The sequence below is a fragment of the Watersipora subatra genome, chromosome 9 (genome assembly GCF_963576615.1).
Source record: "Watersipora subatra chromosome 9, tzWatSuba1.1, whole genome shotgun sequence".
Lineage (NCBI taxonomy): Eukaryota > Metazoa > Bryozoa > Gymnolaemata > Cheilostomatida > Watersiporidae > Watersipora > Watersipora subatra.
This window is the reverse complement of record NC_088716.1, coordinates 3,809,916-3,820,906: the sequence shown is the minus strand read 5'-3', so window position 1 is coordinate 3,820,906 and position 10,991 is coordinate 3,809,916. Positions and strand designations below refer to the sequence as shown.

General features: G+C 34.3%; 2 protein-coding genes across 2 annotated transcripts; both read left to right on the top strand.

Moving 5' to 3' along the window:
* The first annotated feature begins 805 nt into the window (after positions 1–805).
* Positions 806–4,226, top strand: LOC137404220 (receptor-type tyrosine-protein phosphatase epsilon-like). The gene is made up of 6 exons (XM_068090381.1): positions 806–862; positions 1,561–1,683; positions 2,548–2,670; positions 3,106–3,248; positions 3,497–3,632; positions 4,152–4,226. The coding sequence occupies exons 1-6, from the start codon at positions 806–808 to the stop codon at positions 4,224–4,226; spliced, it is 657 nt and encodes a 218-aa protein (XP_067946482.1).
* Positions 4,227–8,438: 4,212 nt separating this feature from the next.
* LOC137403516 (uncharacterized) lies at positions 8,439–10,978 on the top strand. The gene is made up of 6 exons (XM_068089453.1): positions 8,439–8,556; positions 9,119–9,313; positions 9,832–9,957; positions 10,038–10,124; positions 10,455–10,599; positions 10,715–10,978. The coding sequence occupies exons 1-6, from the start codon at positions 8,545–8,547 to the stop codon at positions 10,804–10,806; spliced, it is 657 nt and encodes a 218-aa protein (XP_067945554.1). The 5' UTR covers positions 8,439–8,544; the 3' UTR covers positions 10,807–10,978.
* Positions 10,979–10,991: the final 13 nt, after the last annotated feature.

Here is a 10,991-nt window from a genome sequence, read left to right as displayed (position 1 = left end):
TACATGTATATCGGAGGATGAATCTATCAATCTCGTGTAGCTCAATGGTTTAGCATATCGTCTGTGGAACGGGAAGTTCCAGGGTCAAATCTTCCGCGACACGGATTATTCATTATATCATTTTAATAGCTACCGCTTGAAAATACTGAGCTATGTAGATGATGTGTCTGTACCACCATCTTTTACCATCTTTGAAGTCTGTAAAATATTAATTTAGTTGTATAAATTTACATGTATATATTCACTATAGGTTACAGTGTGTTTGTGTATATATACACCATAGGTATTTAAACATATATATTTAAACTATATAAAGAGTTGTGTATATATATTTATTTGGTTATAGATGTAGATATATAAACTATATATTACACTGTGTAAATATACACTGTAGTTATATGACTAAAATTTTAAGACAATTCATGGTTGGTTGTGCAGACAAACCGTCTACTGAAAGTATGACGTTTAGTACTCAGTAGTAAACCATAATCTAATGTTTTTCATTTCACTTTATAAAAGGACATAATTTTGCTGTATTTTTGTGCTATACTTTTTTCTGGTTATCAGCTTTTCAAGGATTTAATAGTTTACTCTGATTTATAGCACGCTGAGGATAGATCTGGTTCTGTTGAACACTCTTATCTCACAGCAAATGATCCTGATAATCAGCTCAAGAACAGATTTCCTGAGATACTCCCGAGTATGTGTTATCAATATGTTATGGATGTGTTAGTATGTGTTACTCTTGCTGTAATATTTACTTGTCTTTCTCTGAGCAATACCAATTGTTTTAGCTGAGAAAGCAATGCCGTACCTCACAAATGGAGCCAATGGGAGATACATCAATGCTGTTTATGTTGATGTGAGTATGCAAACTTGAAATTGCTTAATTCGAACATCTCTCAATATCTCAAACTTCAAAAAGAGAATTTGAAAAAATTTCAACTACCAAACTGATGTACTTAAACAAAATTTAACAAATTTTGACCCTAAATAGTTCTTTAGGGTCATTTTTTGGAAGAAGTAAGATTCTCAGGAAAATAAGCTAAGCATTTCCTCTAAAAGTCAAATGTCAACATTAATTCACAAAACAGTAATCAGCATTGGCTGCAGGCTAAAGCTTTGCGGTATGACAATTTAACTATTTGCTGACAGTTCTGAAGTTTGATGATTGGAATATTGCCTTTATTCATGGAGATATTGCCAATTGTATAAAGGATATAATCGTGGAACGGAGATTTATCTCATATCTGACTATTTTCAGAGCAAGGGATAGTGGAAATAAAACAGCAAGGCCATTTTAGTTTTATAATAAACTCATGACAAGGCCTTCCACACACACTGGCATTCTTGAAATAAATGTTGAAAATTATCAAGAAAACGAAACGAACAGTTTCTTTTTCAATTAACATATACGAACAGATCTTAACAAAAAAATTGCAAGTTTTTTTACTTATAATAATATACTTATAATACTGCAGTATGTTGCGATTCGATATTACAAGTTTGTAAGCTCTTTCAAATGAAACTTTCGATTTTATTTTTCCAACAATACTTTAGGGATACAGAGAAAAGAAACAATGGATATCCACTCAGTTACCATTGGATAACACTGTCGCTGACTTCTGGCAACTACTCCTAGAGAACCAGACTAACATCATCATTCAACTTGAGACAAGCCCGGTGAGTATCACAAATGCTTATCAAGCACAAGTGAACAAATATTCACCTGTAAAAAATCAGTTCTAAGTATTTATTAAAGTTAATTAAATGTCAATGCAAATTTTTTAGAAAAACTTCCTGAAATTTTGCTGAACATTCACATTAGACTATTCACATTCCCATTAACATTCACATTTATTTTGTTTCTATATGATATAATTGATCAGGTCATTCATAATTTCTGATGATGCATCGCATCATGAAGCAGAATTAGTAGCTATGTATTGTGTGAGTAAATCTGAGTTGAAGTTAATTTTAAATTTACTAGAGTTACATGTATTAAATAGATGCAGACTTCTATTGCTCGCTTTCACTTGAGAATGTGCTGAGTGTAAGAAAGCAGTAAAAGAAACAGAAAAGTTTACTGAGCAGTTTTACTAAAAATAACTTATCTAGTTTTCGTGCTATGATATCCATGAATTATGTTAAGTTTGCATTTTTCTAATAGCACCAGAAATGAAAGTATGTTAAAAAATATATCTAGTTGTATGAGTATGTAAAATTGTATTGTATTGTATGTATGTATTATATTGTATTGTACTATTTGATTATTGAAATTAAATGTTTTGTGTGCAAAGCTGGCTGGGACTAAACAGATAGCAAGGGAATATTTTTACAGCAGGAGTAAAGTGTGGTAAACAACTAGCCACCAGGCAATATATAGTCACTATACATATTTCACTAACATGAAAAATCTAGTTTTTTCTAGTTAACACATATACATGTATCTACTGTCTAAAAATTATTCGGATGAATTTGAATTTTTACATGGTTCAATCAATTTAACCAATAAACTTACATTATTATGACAAACTGCATTTTTAGACCATCTTCTACCCCGCCAAGAGAGCTGCACCACTAAAAGTTGGTCCCTTTATTATAACCCGAGAAAAGTCAATAAGTGGAGACGCAGCTGAGATTATTCATCTTGATGTAAGATCTGACCAGGTAGCTATGATACTCTGTTATAGTTTTTTTAACTTCTGGTTATAAAAAAACCAGTCAAATATAACATGTAATTAAACTGGATGCTGTCATTCCTTGAGCTGTAAAAACTTGTACCTGCTTTAAATATATAAAACTATTGAATTTTGCCAATTATTCAAAATAAGTATTAGTGTCATGTAGATTGCTATGATACCTGTGCCACGAGCCACCTGTGCCACTTGCCATGTATGCAACTCCCTACATAATCAGTATTCAGCTTGAGGTAGTGGCTTTCAGTGAAATCCTAGAATTGTATTCATTTGTTCATTTGAATTGTATTCATTTGTTGTATTCATTTGTCTAATGTTTTAGCATGACACCAAGTGGTCAATGGAAATATCAGCTGCAAAGCTAACACATATTAAACTATAGAGTGTTTACATATTTGACTGACAGGGTTGCATGCAAGTACAGGTACTTGTACCAAACAAGTGGATGTCTGAATCTCTCCCCCTTACTGATGTGATCATATCTCTTCAAGAGGCTACTCTCAAGCTGCAGCAAGGAATGGCCTGCAGTAGAATGTGTGTCACCTGTTTGTAAGTGTCAGTTATGTAACATTTCCATCACCAAAACCAGCTTTAGGTTTTCAAGCTACTATAAATTGAGGAAGAAAAAGAGAGCCAATTTATTTCAAAAGGTTTCTTTAAATGGTCAGCTAGACAGTAAGAGATATGAAAGGAAATATGAATATTATAAATGTACATATAAAAATATGAAATGTAAATTGCTTGAACTATCATACCACTTTTAAAACCTTTCTGGAAACTAACTCAATCTATTTCAGAGATGGTAGCACCAAGTGTGGAATCTACATCTGTGCATACAATGCTATAGAGAAACTGAATACAGAGCAGATGGTTGATGTCTACACATCGACAGTTCTTGCTAAGTTGAGACGACCTCAGTTCATATCTACAATTGTTAGTAGTCATCTTTGAGTATATTAGTACAATAGTAGTTATATTTCCTTTCTTATTTACACCGTCATGGTTTTTTCACATCCTTTTTCACACTTATGAAAGAATTTCTATTAATCTTTAATGCTTTTTCACAATTATTTTTATTACGTTTTTCAGCTTCACTCACTCTCCGTCACACAAAATCTCTATTTAAATTATTTTACGGAATATACCTTTCTGTTTCCAGTTCTATTTTTTATCTTCATGGTCTTTGTCTATGCCAGTCTTTTTTGAATATTTTCCGGTTTTTGCGGCATGTATTTGCTTACCTACCTTACCCACCTACCCTACTCACCTTACCTACCTACTTACCTTATCCACCTACCCTACTCACCTTACCTACCTTATCCACCTACCCTACTCACTTTACCTATCTACTTACCTGCTCTGGATGCTGCTCTGTGCCAAGTTTTTGCTAATTTTTGTTTAACTTGTTTTGCCTAAATTAGAAGTGCATAAAACATGTTTGATATTTTACAGGAACAATATGGATACCTGTATCAAGTGCTTCAGGACTATATTAGAGATTTTGGAGAATACTCCAACTTCAGATAAACTTCCTGGTTTATAGCAGGATGTCATCTTATTACTTGCAGAACATTCCTATCTCTTTTTGTCATATAATTATTTTACCTGCACTTTAAACTGCTTTGTTCTATATTTCACTTTTTCCAGTTTAAGCACCGTTTTCGCCCGACTACTTATAATCTTTCCCAGTTTCGAGTGTGGTTTTTATGATCTGAATTTTTATTACCAAGTAAAGGTGTCTCTAAAATTTAGGTGTGATTTCACTGCATTTCTATATATGTAGTTCTACAAAAGGCATGTTAACCTAAATAAACATCTATGTGTTTGAGCTGTTAAAGAACTGATTCCCATTTTATGGTACATTGCTTTTTATAATGATTAAAAAACACTTGGCAAGGTCTGTATCAACTAGTAATATGCATGCATAGCTGTCTTGTTGACATGCTGTAGCAAGTGTTTCTTGAAATCCTTGGTGCTGATTAAGCAATATTTCTCAGAGCTATTTTACATTTTTGCACAACTAGAAAAAATAGGTTTACTGGGTTTAAGCTAATAGCTGCTTTACTTATTGTAGGTACAGCTGCTACTTCCTGCTTTGAACTAAAAAACGATTGTCTATATTATGTTTGCAGTAGGAAGAAACTATTTTTTGAGGCTACATTCAAGGGCAGACTGCTAGCCAAATGTTTGTTAGTTTTTTCGTTTTAGAGAGCATAAATAATGACTATAAAATGCTGCCATCATAAACGAATTGCAGTAGTTACTAACTTGGTCATTTAATTCTTTTACCGAGAAAAAGGTCTCCCAGAAGTGTCTGAAAGTCGTGTAATTTTTTGATGACAGTTTGATGATGTCGGTAGGTCTTTTGAGCATTTATTGATTGAGCTGATATTAATGAAACTGTCTTGGATGTGATGGTTTTTACTAAAATAAGTTACTTTGTTTGGAACTTTTTACAAACCCATGTTTAGACACAGTCTTGTAATTATCTTTCATCGCTCTACTGTAGCACTTTCCCATGAGTGAAGTTTGGACCGTGGTTGCAAAACTCCAATCTTTTCACCTGTATACTCATAATGCTTTCATCCCTAGAAGTCAGACTAACTCAAAATTAAACTTTTACTCTACATGAAGTTACACTTTCATAAACTGATTTCTTTTTGCCACACTGTAAGATTTTTCATTCTCAAACAGATATAAAAATACAAAAAAACAGTATTAATGATACTATTCGAAGGATGATATTCACATTCTTTGGGAGAATTACTGATAATAGGATTTTATTGTTGCGACAGAAATATATAACCACCCTATTATATGGAGCTTAGACCTGTACAGTGTACCAAGCACGGCTGGATAGATTGCACACAGTCATGATGAGATAACTATGCAGTATAAAGAATCTCACCTGAAAAGATAAAGTCACTCATACCAAAATATTAAGACGGGCTGGCCTCCCATCCATTGTAGACATTTTGATAGAAAGTTACATAAGAAGGCATGTAAACAGGATGGGTTATGAGCAATTACCGAAGCAGGTATTATATTCACATACTTACAAAGGAAAGAAGCGTCAGGACAGACCCAGGCTGAGGTGCTAAAACTTACATAAGTGTGAAATGAAGTTGAGGGCACTAAACATATGGCAAGGGAAGGCAGAAAACAGAGCTGAAGAGAGGTTAGCAACAGGCCTGTATTCCCTGGTTGCAAGTTGGGGCGGCTAATGTTAGGCGACTAGTTATGAACACCTAGGGGTGTGGAGGGGCGGTGTAAGCCCCCAACAGGTTTCTCTCATGTAGGGCCTCAGCCGGGCCTCTCATGTGAAGTTTTAAAAAATTGTATCGGAAAGTATCAACATTTTTTTATTTTTTGAGATTTGTTTTGTTTTAGGTGATGTGACTGGCGAGAGGTTTTTAAATTAAAATAGGCAACACTTGACCGCAGTTAAAACGCTCAGAAAAAGACATCTTTTTCTTTTGAGCGCTTTAACAAAGATCAATTTTGCGGATTTTATTTTAAGTTCATTCGGAGCTGTATACGCTTTCAATGGGACATGGCCAAGCGGGTGTTTGGTGAAACTTGATCTTTTGCAAATCTCTATAAAAGTCATTACCAAGAGTATTTTGCCGCTGTATTTGCTTTACTAACTATTGTCGCTCTTAGCAGTAGAACTGTGAAGAAAAGTGTGAAATATATGTCTCTATAATAACCATTGATTTACATGTATGAGTATGAGTCTCAAAGTTTATCCATTTAACACAACACCGTCCAAAGGCTGTTTTACAATATAATATTTTAAAGATACCATCACAATGCTAAAGAAATAAGTGAAATGACTGACTTGTTAAATTTAAATAAAATAAAAGCAACAGCAAGTAGACCATAAAATTCAAAATTTGACATATATTTATCAAGTGTCTAGTTAAAATCTTTTAAATGGTATTCTTATCATTGATGAGATCATATCATATATCAATATATTTTCATCGTATTGTTTCTATAGCCCACTTTAAATACAAAACATAATTATGTTTCTCTAGGCTAAATTTGATTTGATTGATGATGTCACAATGCCTTTCCAGCTTTTTAGCTAGCGGTAATACACTTTTGTCGGAATCATACTAGCTGTAAGGCTCTTCCCAAGTACATGTCCTTTTGTAAATTATGTTACAGTGCTGAATTGTAAATTATGTTACAGTAAACTGAACATTGCAATTATACTGAATGAACAAATGTTTCTGTTTACTAAGTAAATGGATTTTTACACTCTAATTTCTGTGGCATATTTTTAATATCGCACAAGACTTTATACTCAGCTCTATCTCAGGTAACCTATGTGAATAAACTGTGATATGGATTTCTAATTTAGCAAGTCGATAATATTCAGTTTTTAGTTCGCTGGCTGTGAACCCAAAACCACTGATTGGTTACTCTGTCACTGCAGTAAATCTGCTTTTACCCTAAGGCTACTTTTCTACAAAGATCGTCTTTCAAAAGCTAGGACCAATGTGTTGGTATTATTGTGTTATATTTTGGTTTGTCAGATTACCGAGAGTCCGGTTGATGATTTTTAGCTTACAGGACGTGTTTGACTTGTTTCTGGACTCCGAACTATTGTCTTTTTTATACTAGGATCGTACTAGGACAAGTGTTAACATATTATTTATAGTTTTATGTTGTTGGTAACAATAATTATTATAGGCGTTGACTTTTTCTTGCCTTAATGTTTCTCTGACTGTTTGATTATTGCTACTGAATCTTTAATATGGACTCGTAAGGCAATCAGATTAAATAATCACGGAGAAAAGGGCCCAGTTACCAAAGTGCAAATGGTCTGCCTTGATGTGAGCAAATTCCATTTCAACTGATCTTATAGTAATCTGACATTTACATATTATAAAGTTTTCTATTATAAAGCATTTATAACTTGAGGCAAGCCATTTGTCAATGAATTTTTTCAGTAGCTAGATCTGTGTATGGTATCAGAGTTTGAATTGTCCTCTTGTTCAAATTGAAAGGTTCTTTCATTCTCAAACAGACATCTAAATACAAAAAAAAACATTAATGACATAATATTCATAGGATGATGTTCACATTCTTTGGGAGATAAACTGATAATGGGATTTTATTATTGCGACAAAAATTATTCTGCAATGTGTTAAGGCATGCAATAGGCGCAGTTGGCAGAGTGTCAGTCAAACAAGCCAAAAGTTGGCAGTTAAATTCTGGTGGAAGCCATTTTTTTTTCTAATCTCCACGACAGACGTACTGACGGACTAAAGCTTTTATTATAGTAAATATTTAGATAGCTGCTCAAATAAGGGAGGACAATTTCATATTCAGTACAATGGTAAAACAAAGATTTATTTTTATAGTGACCAATCAAGACATAGGTTGAAGTATGAAAAGACAAATTAAGCACTAAAACATGCTTTGTTTCTGTTTTACCAATGCTAAACTAGCAGTGTGATTACCATTCAATTGTTCTGTTTTATCCAGACAAATATTGATAGCTCGATTGATTAATAAAGCTATTGGCTATCGTCCATTGATTTGGTCCTCTCATGCGGTGTCACTATAGTGCACTAAAGTGACTCAACTGATGGCATGCATTGTGCAACATTACTCCATCTCTACTAAGTAACACCAATTGGTTTGCACGGACATAGCGCTACCTCGATGTTGTCATGGCTACGAGTGATACTCTCTGCATTCACACAGTGGCATAAACAATTGATGATAAAGCCAATCTTGTTATCTTATAACATTGTGCTTTGGCTGGTCACTGCATATAGTAGAGTCATCCTATTCAGACCATCTTCTTCCTTCTGTCTGACACTTCACCATGGAAGAAGGAGTGAGTAGACTTGGTAGTTGACAGTTTGTAGTTGTACTTTCATAGAATTTTGGTAAAATTTCTATATATTGTACAATGTTACTAATAATAAAGACTTGAAGTTTAATTTGCTTTTTATATAGGAAATTGCCAGACACAAGAAGAAAACTGGCAAGCGTACAGAAAGATTTCACCTTCTTTTATATTTAAAATAATCTTTTATCGCTAAATTACAGATATCTTACACACTTTTTTTGTATGTCTATAAATTGTATAGTTAACTTTGACAACGCGTATTACTTTAGAATGTGTTTCTATATGATGCTGGCCTAATCTCTATATTCTGCTAACTCAGTGTGGTAATAATAGCTAGCGTTATTAATGTCTGTGTTGCAACAACGTTTTTGAATGTTTTAGTTTGTTGCGTTTGAGCCTACAAAATTCATAGCCATGCATGTTGACATCTATGGTTTTTATATTCCTGTGGCTGGCGTCTATAAATTATTTAACTAACTAGTATATAGATCTGTATAGTTTTGTAGTCTCTCACTCAGATGGCTGCATTATTTTCATGTTTTTGTAGATGAGCATAGAACATCTCTTGGTTCTCATCATTCCTCTTGTTTTACTGGTCATCAGTACAGCCTACCTCCTTTACCAGTTTATTAATTTTTATTCGGTTCTCGGCCTCTTCTGCTCAGACAACTGTATCACAGAGCAGATATGTAACAACTTCATCTCCATCTCCATTCTAGTTACTCTCAATTTTCAGCTATCAGTAAGTACTAATAACTAGATTGAACTATGATTGCACCCAGTTTCACTTTCATCCTGGACTAAACCCTCCTGTGTAAACATCAGAGAAGCACATTTTACAAAAAGCTGGTGTAAAAGTAGGCAACTTTTGTTTTCAAAATAAAGCAGAAGAAAACTAACTTCTATGAGGAGTAGCATTGTTTTCTCATTGGAAGTTTATACTCCGTAGTCTAAAGGGCATGTGATTATATGATAAGAGGCGCGGGACAAAAGTTGTTCACTGATTAGGATACAATGAGCTTATCTTACTATTGTTGTTGTTACAAGCAGTTAATATTGTAATCACTTGACTCTAGTTGTTTTGCATGCGTTATTTTGATATCCATGTTGGCTTGATTATCACAGATGTATGAAGAGTGTTTAAAGGGGCTGGGAAGGTGTTAACTACTTCTTTGTCAACTACTTTGAGCAGATAACTCCAGTTTTATTTCATTATGTATAGCCTATGTATATCATCATTCAATAAATTATTTGTTTCAGGTCGGGTCAGTTACTTCCATTCTTCTTGAAGAGAGACTGATGCCTTTCAACTCAACAGTGGTTATGGTCATAAGTATAGCAGCTATCGTCTACCTGATTGTATGGAATATTACCATAGTCAACTCTGTAAGTAGAATAGATTTAATAACATGTCATACAGAGTACACATACACACAGTGGTCTATAAAGTGTGTCACTTGTTACAGGTGATGAGAGAGAGCAAACTCAGACTAGGAATCTGCTGGTTTTGTATGCTTATAAAAACAGCCTTTCTAGCTTACCTGATAATCAGGGTAAGTTAGCCCATTATTTACATGAGCAATTCTTTAGTGCTGTTCTACTAGTAATGAATGTGTCAAGTTACACTATTCTCGTGCAAGCACATATTATCTCCATTAGTAGCGTTTAAATTGCTATAAAAACAGCTTATAATCAAAATGTCTTAACAGCCAACTCCGGTATACTGGTACCAAAATCTGTGTCATTTAATCCAGTTTCATATGATAGTGGAGATGTCATAGGCAGCACACTGGCTTTTAACAACACTTGTCTTTAACTCGTTTTCAGGTCCTGCTGGTTGATGTTGCTAATTTATGTAATATCTGGCCGCTGTTATACTGTAGGTGTCTAGTATGAGAGTAGAGCTAAATGATGTGATCATCTTTGCTCTGTTGACACTCAGTGTGATAGTCATTCTATTAGATGCAATCATTCTCTGTCGAACTATAATGGCTCTGAACATGTTTGGAAAAGGCTTCAGCACTAAAGGTTAGTTGGCAACAAAAACTTTGAACGAAGATCTCAGTTTAATCATGTTTTTTGCAATTAAAGTGTACTGTAGATTCTGATGTCTGTACCTCACCATCTCTATTGCTTATTACAGCAGTCGCAGCGCGTAAGGCAGCCAAGGTCAGGAATGTTCAACAGGAAGAGATGAGGGAAAACAGGCCGCTGAGCAGCATTGTGCTAGCCTAGTAACAAGCACTTGTTGGAGTCTGTCAACCAATGAGCAGCCCTGTGACAGCCTAGTAACAAGCAGTTGTTAGAGTCTGTCAACCAATGAGCAGTCCTGTGACAGCCTAGTAACAAGCAGTTGTTAGAGTCTGACAATCACATGTCTAAATCCGTCCCGTTCCATTGTTTTTGTATGATCACTTCCT

Excerpts from the sequence above, each read along its gene's own strand:
- LOC137404220 (XM_068090381.1), top strand. The coding sequence starts at position 806 with ATGCCGTACCTCACAAATGGAGCCAATGGGAGATACATCAATGCTGTT. Across the intron at positions 863-1,560 it reads TCAATGCTGTTTATGTTGAT|GGATACAGAGAAAAGAAACA; the intron begins GTGAGTATGCAA and ends ACAATACTTTAG. Across the intron at positions 3,633-4,151 it reads CTCAGTTCATATCTACAATT|GAACAATATGGATACCTGTA; the intron begins GTTAGTAGTCAT and ends GATATTTTACAG.
- LOC137403516 (XM_068089453.1), top strand. Across the intron at positions 9,314-9,831 it reads CTCTCAATTTTCAGCTATCA|GTCGGGTCAGTTACTTCCAT; the intron begins GTAAGTACTAAT and ends TATTTGTTTCAG. Across the intron at positions 9,958-10,037 it reads ATATTACCATAGTCAACTCT|GTGATGAGAGAGAGCAAACT; the intron begins GTAAGTAGAATA and ends CACTTGTTACAG.